Source organism: Formica exsecta, unplaced genomic scaffold (genome assembly GCF_003651465.1).
Source record: "Formica exsecta isolate Colony F162 unplaced genomic scaffold, ASM365146v1 scaffold21, whole genome shotgun sequence".
In the NCBI taxonomy this organism is placed as follows: domain Eukaryota; kingdom Metazoa; phylum Arthropoda; class Insecta; order Hymenoptera; family Formicidae; genus Formica; species Formica exsecta.
In genome coordinates, this window is record NW_021849398.1 from 641,370 (window position 1) to 654,331 (window position 12,962).

The window sequence follows — 12,962 nt, forward strand, 5'->3', positions numbered from 1 at the left end:
CGAATTAGTTTGCCCGACAGAGACGTAATAACAAAAACAGTCGCGATATGAAGTAGAAAATAAAAAAAAATATAAAAATACTGTGAGTGTGTGTGTGTATATATATATATATATATATATATAATATATTTACATTACAATTACAAACCTTGTTGAGTTCACGAGTTATATTATCGATTTTGAATTGTAGCAAAGGCTGTCTAAAATAAAGGGCATCAATGGCAACAATTGACGTCATACGCCTGCAGCTGTCATCCCTTGGTGTCTCATCCACGAAATCTCCTTTCCATTTAAAGGTGTTACTGTAACCTTCATATTTGCTATATCGTTCAATACCACTGACGATGAGAGCCTCGGTGTCATCTAATTCTTCCGTAACTAACATAGTGACCATAAGCTCTGGACATATAACAAATCGTATTTCCTCCTGTACACATCCTAAACCTAGCACACCTCCGCCCACATACCTATTCAAGACAAAACACAGAATTAGTAAATAATAATTCTCTATCTATTCTATCATCTCATATTTGACACATGATAAACTTGCGAGTTTTGAAATTCTACAGTAAAGACTAACTTGTTTGCAAAATCTACTTGAAGCAATCCAGCTCCTTCGTTTTCAATGGTTCCTTTACTTGTTATATGCAGTGGTGGCAATTTTTGATTCTGTATATTCCATTTCGGAAAATTTTCACGTGGAATGTAACGCCGTTCGATTGTTATTACACCTTCAGGTGCTACTCTATGTAAAAAGTGTAACATAATTTAGATTCTGTGTCTATATCCAATTATCATACCAAAATGCATGAATTTTTATTATACAAAAGAATTCACAACTATAATGTACTCACCTTTTGCTGTTACCCTCCTAAAGTAATGGAGAAGACATTTGATTTTTTCCATGACTGATTCACATTGATTATGTTTTTCCTCACTATAGGCAGCAAACAATCTGAAATATACAACCAAAGTATATCTAAAATATACTTATGAGAGAAAATCATATATTCTCTATTTTCTAATAAATGCAATATAAAAAATATATACATTATTCAAAATATTACCTATTGAAGTTAATATATGGATATGTTGCATATTCCGATTGTGGATTACTGGAATTGCGCCTAGGAAATGTACAAAAAAATGCATTTGCTAGTAACGAAGCTACTTGCAATTGGCTTAAACTAATAAAGCTATTAGTGTGACGTTTCAGAAGAGGTATTGCACCGGTTAGCAATATAGGAAGTTGCAGAGCAAGCTGGATTATTTTTGGCATTAAAGTTTTGAAGAAGACGGCCGTCTCTTCCGGGTCCAATACCTTCAATCAAAATTACTTTTAATAAGAATTTTTAAATAGTATAATAGTTTCAGATGTGATATAACAAGTATTGTGCAATATACCTCTGAAAAGAAGTGATGGAGTGCTGCAAAATTCCAACGTTGTGCATAAATTTGATTATATGAAAGTATAGCATTTTCTAATTGTTGACTGGAGAGAATGTTTCTCAGCAAAGCTTCCTGAATCATATCCCATCTATTTCGACAATTACGATCTCCACTTCTCTGAAATATGAAGTTTAATTATATCAGTAATTATCTGTGTATAATATAAAATATAATTAGAGTGCCATTATTATCTAAGTATTTTACAATATAATCATCATCAGTTTAATACTTTTTTTTTATACAATGTATTTCACAATGCTATATTTCGATTTTAATGATAGAATTTAGAAACGAAAATTAAAATTAATTTTTCCTTAACAAATATATATTCAGATAATAATAGTTTGAATTATAAACAATTGTAAAGTCTTTTTCATGAATTAAGCTTAAGAAAAGGCAAATAAATCCCAAAATTATATTCAACATCAGCTAGTTGATCAACTATAATAAAGTGTTGTATAAATATAATTTGAAGCTTAATTATAAAGATATATATTAAAAATTTTACACTTGTAATTAATAATAACTTTCTTCTCAATATTTTCTAAGAAAAATTATATCTAAATTTGTTAGAGAATCTATTCAAAATCTTCTCAAAATTATGTGAATAATGGAAATCTATATATCATACCTGTTCTACTGGATAAAAACAATGTGCAGAACATGGCAATCGTACGTATCCATGGCTCCACTTGTCTATTTTATGTGTCGGATAAGGCTTTGGTGGTTCATGCATAGATAATGGTAACTAATCAGAAAAAAAGATATATATATATATGTATAATAAAAAAATTAATATCAGTTTGTTCTATTTATATAAAATTATACCCTAAACAGCACTGTATGCTTAGCAGAAGAAACAATTGGTGGATGTTCTTGATATTCATATATGCCACAACCTTTACGTATTTCATTCATGCTCATACCCTTCCATTCAGGTATATCGTCAGAGAGTTCTGGTTCGTTAATGTAAATAGACATGGAATCTGCTACAATAAAATATATATTGTGGTATTAAAAGTAACATAAATGATAATATAAAGAGTATCTAAATAAATCCTTACAGTCTGAATTGGCAATGTCAGTGTTCAGGTTTGTTGACAAATTTTCATTCGAGAATAAACTTGCAGAATGTTTCTCATCAAAAGTTACATCCGACTCTGACATTTTATTCTCCATAAAATGTGTCTAGAAACGCATAAAACATGTGCGTAACAATGATATAAAGAACAAGATACATAAAGAAGAGATAATATTAATTACTTTTCCGTGAGAAAAATATGAAAACAATGGACACGGCACTGCAATATAGAATAACCGAAGTAATTGATACAATCACGCCCTCAAATTCTTCTTCTTCTTTTGTTGGATTTACATATATCTACTAATGAGACAAATTATGTACCACGCTGTAAGTAGCTATATAAGAAAATTTTTTGAATCTCGAATTTAAATCATTTGGATTATGTACGGTTGCGTCTCCGATGTAGCCCTGTGTGCCTATGTCAGACTGTGTCTATCGCGCATGTGCGATGCGCGGCGAATGAGCTGCGTTCCGATATTCATTTCCAATAGTGCCAGTACTAAAAATCTACAGTTTACATCACGTGCACTATAGATTTCCAGTACTAAAAATCTATAGTTTACATCACGTGCACTATAGATTTTCAGTACTGGCAGTGAATATCGGAACGCAACCCAAGTGAGTTCGGTGATAAAAGACGATTGATGACATTATCGGCCGTTTTAACTGCATCAAAGATAATTATTTAATTTATACGGTTATTTTAGTTCATCCAGTTATTGTTTTGTCGAAAATGTATAGATCTTTTATGTAACTGCCTCAAGAACAAAATAAACATTTTATTGTACATAAACAATCAGCTGTATATTTTTGACTGGATAAGGGAAGCTAAGGGGAACTGAGCATGTGCAGAAAATACAAAGAAAAGAGACAGTAATAGTTATTACCTCTCTCTCAGCTCTTTTCTAAACAAAGGTTTAGATGGGTGGTGAATTGCGCCCATTCCACTATTACTATAGTTTAGTACATTTGACTGAACGACATTTCACTTCTTGCAAATTTATATTGTACATACACACATTTACTCACGTATCATATAATTTCAAATTACATATAACATTATTGTTAAAAATAAACTTGCAGATTAATAAAATTTTTTTATACGCTATTTTATTTCCTTATTGAGGTATTAAATTGCGTAGGTAGCTTAGTATTTCCTCTGTATCTTTCATTAAAATTGCTTGTCTAGGATATTTGAAACAGTTTCCAGACAATGATAGATTCCTGAAAAAATATGTTTATAAATATGAATGATCATAATGTCGTATAAAAATAAATTTTCAAATATGATGCTATAACTAAAAAAAAAATAGCATATCTAACAATAAGTAATAAAATATTTAAGATATTAAATATTTGTTACCTGAGGTTTTTCAAGTTACCAAGTTCAGGTGGTACATGAGCAATGTTATTATTTGCCAGATTTAAAGTTGCTAGCCTTTTCAATTTTTCTAAAGATGAAACGTCTATTGTTGCAATTACGTTATTATTGGCAATTAAATTTTCCAAAGATACAACATCATAAATGGCTTCTGGTATGTCAATAAATCTATAGAAATTTTTATTATAAGAAAATAAATGGTAAAAAAATATACAAAATAGATACATATGTATAAATTTATATTAAAAAAAAAGACATTTTGCAAACAAATTGCATAAATCTCTCTGTCAATATTGTTTGTAATACCTGTTGAATGAAAGATCAACATCTTGCAAATATTTTAAGCAACTAATGCTCAATGGTAAAGATTTCAAGTAATTTTTACTTATGTCTAAAACTTGCAGATATTTGTACTTTTCACCAATCCACTCAGGTAAGTGTGTTAAATGATTTGAAGTTAATTTCAGGTCTATCACTGTAGTTACTACTGACATTTTGTCAGATAATTCTGATAGTTTGTTTCTACTTAAATCAATGGTCGTGACAGAGGCTTCAGCTGCATTTTCTAAGACTTCTTCCGGTAAATCCAGAAGATTTTGCCCAGCTAAGCTTAGTAGTTTTGTATTCTTCATCATATATCTGGATATTATTACATATATTTAATTTCATTAGTAATTGTCAAATTGAATAACACACAACACATACATTCTCAATATTCTACAGATATTTTTTTTAAATATGATAAATATATATATTACAAAAATTATTGCACATATACACAATTAATAGACTAAGTTAATATTTACATACTTATCAGGGTAAATACTAATACTGGTATTAGATTGTAATAATTCTCTGGTATTTATATTTGTACTATCTGTAATCTGACGTATGTGTGTCACTATAGTTTACATCACGTGCACTATAGATTTTCAGTACTGGCAGTGAATATCGGAACGCAACCCAAGTGAGTTCGGTGATAAAAGACGATTGATGACATTATCGGCCGTTTTAACTGCATCAAAGATAATTATTTAATTTATACGGTTATTTTAGTTCATCCAGTTATTGTTTTGTCGAAAATGTATAGATCTTTTATGTAACTGCCTCAAGAACAAAATAAACATTTTATTGTACATAAACAATCAGCTGTATATTTTTGACTGGATAAGGGAAGCTAAGGGGAACTGAGCATGTGCAGAAAATACAAAGAAAAGAGACAGTAATAGTTATTACCTCTCTCTCAGCTCTTTTCTAAACAAAGGTTTAGATGGGTGGTGAATTGCGCCCATTCCACTATTACTATAGTTTAGTACATTTGACTGAACGACATTTCACTTCTTGCAAATTTATATTGTACATACACACATTTACTCACGTATCATATAATTTCAAATTACATATAACATTATTGTTAAAAATAAACTTGCAGATTAATAAAATTTTTTTATACGCTATTTTATTTCCTTATTGAGGTATTAAATTGCGTAGGTAGCTTAGTATTTCCTCTGTATCTTTCATTAAAATTGCTTGTCTAGGATATTTGAAACAGTTTCCAGACAATGATAGATTCCTGAAAAAATATGTTTATAAATATGAATGATCATAATGTCGTATAAAAATAAATTTTCAAATATGATGCTATAACTAAAAAAAAAATAGCATATCTAACAATAAGTAATAAAATATTTAAGATATTAAATATTTGTTACCTGAGGTTTTTCAAGTTACCAAGTTCAGGTGGTACATGAGCAATGTTATTATTTGCCAGATTTAAAGTTGCTAGCCTTTTCAATTTTTCTAAAGATGAAACGTCTATTGTTGCAATTACGTTATTATTGGCAATTAAATTTTCCAAAGATACAACATCATAAATGGCTTCTGGTATGTCAATAAATCTATAGAAATTTTTATTATAAGAAAATAAATGGTAAAAAAATATACAAAATAGATACATATGTATAAATTTATATTAAAAAAAAAGACATTTTGCAAACAAATTGCATAAATCTCTCTGTCAATATTGTTTGTAATACCTGTTGAATGAAAGATCAACATCTTGCAAATATTTTAAGCAACTAATGCTCAATGGTAAAGATTTCAAGTAATTTTTACTTATGTCTAAAACTTGCAGATATTTGTACTTTTCACCAATCCACTCAGGTAAGTGTGTTAAATGATTTGAAGTTAATTTCAGGTCTATCACTGTAGTTACTACTGACATTTTGTCAGATAATTCTGATAGTTTGTTTCTACTTAAATCAATGGTCGTGACAGAGGCTTCAGCTGCATTTTCTAAGACTTCTTCCGGTAAATCCAGAAGATTTTGCCCAGCTAAGCTTAGTAGTTTTGTATTCTTCATCATATATCTGGATATTATTACATATATTTAATTTCATTAGTAATTGTCAAATTGAATAACACACAACACATACATTCTCAATATTCTACAGATATTTTTTTTAAATATGATAAATATATATATTACAAAAATTATTGCACATATACACAATTAATAGACTAAGTTAATATTTACATACTTATCAGGGTAAATACTAATACTGGTATTAGATTGTAATAATTCTCTGGTATTTATATTTGTACTATCTGTAATCTGACGTATGTGTGTCAAGATTCGAGGTGTACCACATCGGATTACATCTGCTCTTATATTTTTTATATTATTCCCTTTAATTACGAACTGTTTTAGATTGGGCAATATGCCGATGCAGAAAGGTACTCTGTAAGAATATATTAATAATCCATTTTATAACAAATAATTTAAATATATAAGATCATTGTACAAGAAAAAAAAATTTGAAGCATACAAAGATACATTGTTATGTGACAAATCAAAAACTTCCAAATTTATTAATTTGATTATCTCTTCAGGTATTACTTCAATTTTATTGTTTTGTAATGTAAACTTTTTTAAATGTCCTGCTGTTTCTAAGCATTGCGAATCAATCTCCTGCAAAAAAAAAAAAATTATCTTGATAAAATATCCTGTACAGAAAGTTGAATTTTGATCTGTTTAATCTCAAGTATAAATGTACATTAACACATACAGGAATGTTATTGTTATCCAAATGCAATACTGTTAAAGCTGAACAACCTGATATGTCTGGAAATTTCTTCAAATTGTTGGACTGCAACATAATTTTCTCTGCTTTTCGCAATTCACCTAACGGTGGTAATATCTCCAACTGATTAAAGCTCACATCAAGTATTTTTAACGCTATTCATCAGAATATAATATAAATATTGATAAAATAGTAAAATAATTATTGAAAAATATAGACTACTTTTCTTGTATTCATCATTGGTGTAAAACTTACATCTCATACTCGTTATATCAGATGGTAACTCTTTAATCAGATTGTGACTTAAATTTAATGTAACTAATCGCACCAAATATCCCATTCCAATAGGTAATTTACTTAAATTATTATATGATAAATCCTAAAAAGAGACTCATATATAGATATACTTATCTATTTAAGAAATTAACCTTTTGCATAATTATATGTACAATTCAATGAGATATTACCATACAAGTTAACATAATTAAATTCCCAATCTCAGGATCAAGTATACTTATGTGATTACTCTTTATGTATAATTCACATAATTCTTCCAACATATAAAATTGAGGAGGTAAATTTTCTAGCTTATTATCTGATAAATTTAGCACTTTTAATTTTTGCAGAAACCCAATCACAGGTGGTAGTTCTTCCAGTAAATTGTTGTGCAGCTAAAGATGCCATATATATATTAATGTTGACGATAAAATAGAAAAATATTGAAAGCGCTAGATATCTGCACATTTGAGATCATGCAAGTGTTCATATATAACAAATTATTTATACATACATTTAAATTACTCAGTTCTGTTAGAAATCGTATTTTGTCATCTATTACAGTTAAACTGTTGGAACTGAGATCTAAAACTTTTAATGGTTCTTGTTCCCACCATCGCTCTTCTTTATGTTCATAATCAAGTTCAAAATGTAAATCGCGTAATTCCTCTTCCGTTAAATCGTTTATACTCCATATTCTGTCAGGTACTGTAATATGCGTTCATTCAGGATTTTGTCTTTTTGTATTGCAATATTACTTTACTATTGAATTATCAACCAAGATATTTAAGTTGACTTACCTGAGATTGCAAATGAATTTATTTTTCAATTACTTTAAATATTTCTGGCAGTATATGATCAGTTCTATTACACGATTTTTAGCAAAGCGTGCAAAGCAACTTGTGATGATGACTTTTATACAATACTAAGTATATATTTAATCCAATAATAAATATAAACTATTTCTATGGCATATATCGTAAAGCATTGTGAAAATATTATGTATAACATTGATTAAATAATAAAGATTAAACTTATAAGTTTAATGTATAATATAATATATTTTTTTGTAGCAATTTCGAATTTTGACATACATTTATAACTTATAATTTCGCATAACTTAAAAAAAAAAGAAATACAAATTGCACACAAAACCAGATTTATTTAAGATTCTCCATGGACTTACATTATTAACTAAATTATTGATAGATAAAATATTATATTATATTAAAGATGCCAGATTTATTGTACTAATCGCTTGTTTAAAACTTAATACCAACAATATACACTCTATATAATATAAAAGTTTTAATATATATCTTATAACATTCCAAATATAATCTTATACAACACAATAACGAATAATATGCGCATTTCACCTTTTTGCATTCTCATCTGCAAAATTTCGTCATGTACACATAACATCAAAATTTATTATAATCACCAAGCAAATAATTAACAAACAACATTCAAAAAAATAAAGATCTAAAATGTTTTCTGGAAGATATTGACGAAAATATCTGCGATAAACATTTTAACATGAATGCATCATTAACAAGCATGCACATCCGATTACGAGTGTAAGCTCTTACATTGATTTGAATAAAACATGCTCGAAATAATTGTGCGCTTTATTAATTAAATACATGAAAATTTATGAATAAAATATATCAACATCCGATTTCTAAGTCTATACATTTTAATATAAATATGCACAGATTGTATTTGCAAATATGTATACCCGTAGACAATCCTTTCGACGACAGATTCAATTGTCCCGTCTTTCTCGCTCGTATAATAACACTTTTCGACAGTTCGGCATTATCGTCGTTTTTAGTGCGCTGCTTAAATATTGCCAAATGATTGCTCTTCTTCTTGACGCCGCTCATGTTGAAGTTTCAATCTGTCGTAGAGGAAAACTCACCTATGATGCGAATAAACTGAATAAATTAAGCGGAACATGATCTTTTTACGCGTAATTGTTCACGTCACGGATCAGTCACGGATGAGTTAAATTGAGCTGAATAAATTAGATAGAACATGGTTATTTTACGCGTATAAAAGAATGACCGCGACATGCGTATAAAAGATTGTTGTCAGGAAAAAAAAAAAAAAGAGAGAAAAAATGCGCTCTCTAACGCTCTCTTTCGGAAAATATTGTAACCAACTACTACTACTTTTACGATATCGTCGCGGTTGTATCGATATGTTACTTACCGAGTTACCTACCGGGAAAATCGGCCACGTAGTTTCGCACACGTCCACATTTTAGTTGACGTCACATTGTACATAAGCGTTTGATCGGGGGGTGGGGGGCATGACCAAGAGAATACACGAAGAAAAAAAAATATTCGCGGTAATTCGCTATCCGTTTCTCTAAACAGTTGGCAGAATTTGTTATACGTATGTGGCGTGCGGTGTAGTTTTCGTCGACGGCGTCCGTTCTCGGGAAGGAGGATATACGTACGAGAGGAAATACGTACCTGTCGTCGAGGATATACGAGGCCGCGATTACGCGATCTGGCGATAAGGAGGATAGCGACGTGAGATCACCCTCTCGCGCATCCCGGACTTCTTCCGATTCTGCTCGAGATCAAATCTGCCGAGCTCGGCAACGCGGGTTTCTTTTTCTTCCTTTCTCCCTCGGAGAGGCGACGCGGCGGTCGCGCCCGAAGTATTTGCACCACCGGTCGCGACACAAACACAGAGATTGCGGAGTCGAGGAGGTTAAGGGGACGGCACGAGCGGGAGGACGCGCCGTCCATCACCATGAAGCTCGTCGACCACGTGGTTAGGAGCTTCAAGGTGGCGAAAATATTCCGCGAGAACTCGGATCGGATAAACAGCATCGACTTCTCGCCGAACGGCGACACCCTGATCTCCTGCTCGGAGGACGATCAGATCGTGATATACGATTGCGAGAAGGGGACGCAGGTACGAACCGTCAACTCCAAGAAGTACGGCGTCGATCTAATACACTTCACTCATGCGAAGAACACCGCGATTCACAGCAGCACCAAGGTCGATGACACGATCCGTTATCTCAGTCTACACGATAACAAGTATATACGATACTTTCCAGGTCATTCGAAAAAGGTAGTATCTCTATGTATCAGTCCTATCGAGGATACTTTTCTCTCCGGTTCCTTAGACAAATCTCTAAGATTATGGGATCTTCGCTCACCGAATTGCCATGGAGTCATGAACGTCTCGGGACGACCGGTCGCAGCTTACGATCCCGAGGGTCTCATCTTCGCGGCTGGAGTTAATTCAGAGAGCATCAAACTGTACGATCTACGCAGTTTCGACAAGGGACCCTTTGTCACCTTTAAGCTCTCTCAGGAGAAAGAATGCGATTGGACAGGATTGAAGTTTAGCAGGGACGGCAAAACCATCCTGATCTCTACCAACGGTAGTACAATTCGTTTAATCGATGCTTTTCACGGTACACCCTTACAGACTTTCGCCGGATACCTGAACAACAAGGGAATCGCCATAGAGGCCAGTTTTAGTCCGGATTCGCAATTCGTGTTTAGTGGATCTACGGATGGTAGGGTGCACGTGTGGAACGCAGAGACCGGTTACAAAGTTTGCGTGCTGAACGGTGATCATCCGGCGCCAGTGCAGTGTATCCAATTCAATCCCAAGTACATGATGCTAGCATCGGCGTGCACCAACATGGCTTTCTGGTTACCTACTGTCGATGAAAGTGCATAAGACTAATTTATAAGAAATATTGGGCAATGCTGGGAAGTATCGCTCGTCTATAATTTGTGCAAGAGAGAAAGGGAGACAGAGAGGTGCGAGAAGAGAGCCAGAGAGATTAACGGCTAATTAGAGGCAGCAGGAAGATGTACAACTTGGTCGAGCAAATATATTTACATTGCATTATGTGTACAGAAACAAACAACTGTTGTATGACATACTAGTTTCAGGAACGTATCCGAAAGAGCGAACGACAAGTCGCGGGAGAATAGCTGGATCGTCGCTCGCTCACACTTTGATAAGATCCATATAAGGAAATATCATACACCTTTTTCATCTATTATCGTCGTCATCATCGTCTCTGTCGTTTTCATTATAACAATCTAATGTCAGGTTAGCGATATAGAAAGATTGCCAATTCCATGATCTTACTAAAAGTTTCAAATGTGTCTCATATATGTATATAGCTTCTTCCGGTGTACCTATGTGTAATGTTTAACGAGTCCGGAACAAAATCTATTGTATATCGGAAGNNAGAGGTAATTTTTGTATTTTGCGTATTTTGTATCCATTTCCGGGCAATTATCTTAAATTAAATTACACGGTATTGCCGATAAATCGTTCATCATTATTCAGGACGCGCAATTGTTACATTACATTATCGTTACACGTCTAATACTTCATGTTTTTTATAACTCTGGTCTCTGGCGTGCATTGTCTCGGAAATAGGATTAGAATGATTAATTTAATTAAGAATTATAAAAGGATGTGTGTGAATGATTACCAAATAGTCATTCGGAATCTGTGATTAATTACGATTTTTCGATTAATCTGATTCGCATGGCCGTATATAGGATAACGTTGATTTGATGAAGTTGTAAAGAAATATCACTATCGCGACGCGTGACATTAATAACTTTGTTTATTCGGACGTAAATGATCAGTTGTAATCTTATAATTCAATGTCATCAACTTACAATTTTTCTTTTTATCTCTCCATCATTCACGCGTTTAGTGTTATATATGTATGTAAAAACGTACGTTTAGATAATTCTAAATAATATATCGAAATAACAGCTATTATATGCGACACGAAGATTTAGAATCGGCATATTTAGCTTTAAATGTGCGGTACATAGAATATCGTCTGTCGAAGTCTATGTAAGCGTATAATAGGTATCGAACATCTTTCTCGCTTCTGTATACGGCTATGTCTAATCGTTGTATGTATAGATTGTCAGTAATACGCCTTGTATACATATACACACACAGCGAAAACAAGTCGAAAACGTATTTATCATATATGTGACGGATTCCAGGCATCAATAATCAAAAGTGACAAAGAGGAGAGACAAATAATCACCGATATCGCGTATGGAAAAAAATATCGTTGTCACTTTTAAATACGCTGCGTTCGAGAAAATGCAACGACCATCTCAAGAACAATCGGAGCAATGTTTTTCTCGCATTTTACCCGTAAATGGAGACGATAATGATGATCCAGTGATTATATTTGGTCATCATCATCACCATTCATTATCGAAAACATTATACTCCCGAAAGCGTAATCTAGATATGCGACGAACGATAGAGCGATCGACTTTATTTATTTTGCACGATAATAAATCCGTTATATAATATCGACATAACTCGATCATAACTACGATCTTAATGAAACAGGGAAAAAGAAAAAAAAAATAAAGTAAAAAGAGAAGAATAACATTGCGAATTTCTACGAATCATCGCGCGATAAATAAACCGTTGCGGTGTATATCTGTCATGGACACGTATATAAACAATCATGAACAAGTTCTCGCATTCGCAAATTATCGTAGATACGCTATCGTTTTTAATCTACATGCGTGGAACACCGGCGGGCCGGGTAAGAATTTACATTCGATGTTCTCGTAGGAGCAAATGCAAATTCTCTTTTTATCTTTATAGATGCTATTTAATATATATCATATATATGGACATATATATA

At 32.2% G+C, this 12,962-nt stretch overlaps 3 protein-coding genes across 4 annotated transcripts in view; 1 reads left to right on the plus strand and 2 right to left on the minus strand.

Annotated features, from left to right (window-relative positions):
• The window catches only part of LOC115235034 (WD repeat and FYVE domain-containing protein 3), a 25,267-nt gene extending 21,940 nt beyond the window's left edge, over nucleotides 1-3,327 (minus strand). Inside the window, exons 1-9 of the mRNA XM_029806520.1 lie at nucleotides 2,713-3,327; nucleotides 2,514-2,637; nucleotides 2,278-2,438; nucleotides 2,081-2,197; nucleotides 1,405-1,566; nucleotides 1,068-1,321; nucleotides 855-955; nucleotides 581-740; nucleotides 149-467 (exon numbers count right to left, since the gene is read on the minus strand). Coding sequence (XP_029662380.1) covers nucleotides 149-467; nucleotides 581-740; nucleotides 855-955; nucleotides 1,068-1,321; nucleotides 1,405-1,566; nucleotides 2,081-2,197; nucleotides 2,278-2,438; nucleotides 2,514-2,628 — 1,389 coding nt within the window. The 5' untranslated portion in view covers nucleotides 2,629-2,637; nucleotides 2,713-3,327. The remainder of the gene's footprint in view (nucleotides 1-148; nucleotides 468-580; nucleotides 741-854; nucleotides 956-1,067; nucleotides 1,322-1,404; nucleotides 1,567-2,080; nucleotides 2,198-2,277; nucleotides 2,439-2,513; nucleotides 2,638-2,712) is intronic.
• A 189-nt stretch (nucleotides 3,328-3,516) lies between these two features.
• Nucleotides 3,517-9,386, minus strand: LOC115235035 (leucine-rich repeat-containing protein 40-like). Of its 2 annotated transcripts, XM_029806522.1 has the most exons (11): nucleotides 9,015-9,386; nucleotides 7,788-7,981; nucleotides 7,465-7,668; nucleotides 7,253-7,376; nucleotides 6,983-7,152; nucleotides 6,743-6,885; nucleotides 6,538-6,655; nucleotides 4,725-4,807; nucleotides 4,221-4,553; nucleotides 3,897-4,082; nucleotides 3,517-3,757 (listed from the first exon to the last, which is right to left on the minus strand). In XM_029806522.1, the coding sequence occupies exons 1-11, from the start codon at nucleotides 9,160-9,162 to the stop codon at nucleotides 3,652-3,654; spliced, it is 1,809 nt and encodes a 602-aa protein (XP_029662382.1). In that variant the 5' UTR covers nucleotides 9,163-9,386; the 3' UTR covers nucleotides 3,517-3,651. The 2 variants fall into 2 exon arrangements, with proteins under 2 accessions (XP_029662382.1, XP_029662381.1); XM_029806521.1 differs by lacking the exons at nucleotides 3,517-3,757; nucleotides 3,897-4,082; nucleotides 4,221-4,553; nucleotides 4,725-4,807 and adding exons at nucleotides 5,209-5,487; nucleotides 5,627-5,812; nucleotides 5,951-6,283 and having other exon boundaries at nucleotides 6,455-6,655; nucleotides 9,015-9,385.
• A 136-nt stretch (nucleotides 9,387-9,522) lies between these two features.
• Nucleotides 9,523-12,660, plus strand: LOC115235036 (WD repeat-containing protein 82). Its single transcript, XM_029806524.1, has one exon. The coding sequence runs from the start codon at nucleotides 10,043-10,045 to the stop codon at nucleotides 10,988-10,990; it is 948 nt and encodes a 315-aa protein (XP_029662384.1). The 5' UTR covers nucleotides 9,523-10,042; the 3' UTR covers nucleotides 10,991-12,660.
• Nucleotides 12,661-12,962: the final 302 nt, after the last annotated feature.

What these genes read in the sequence shown, in the direction of transcription:
- LOC115235035 (XM_029806522.1), bottom strand. Translation starts at nt 9,162, where the DNA reads ATGAGCGGCGTCAAGAAGAAGAGCAATCATTTGGCAATATTTAAGCAG. An exon ending in TGATATAACGAGTATGAGAT is followed by an intron (nt 7,153 to 7,252) that starts GTAAGTTTTACA and finishes TCTGATGAATAG; the next exon opens with CGTTAAAAATACTTGATGTG. An exon ending in ATTAGTATTTACCCTGATAA is followed by an intron (nt 4,554 to 4,724) that starts GTATGTAAATAT and finishes AATAATATCCAG; the next exon opens with ATATATGATGAAGAATACAA.
- LOC115235036 (XM_029806524.1), top strand. Translation starts at nt 10,043, where the DNA reads ATGAAGCTCGTCGACCACGTGGTTAGGAGCTTCAAGGTGGCGAAAATA.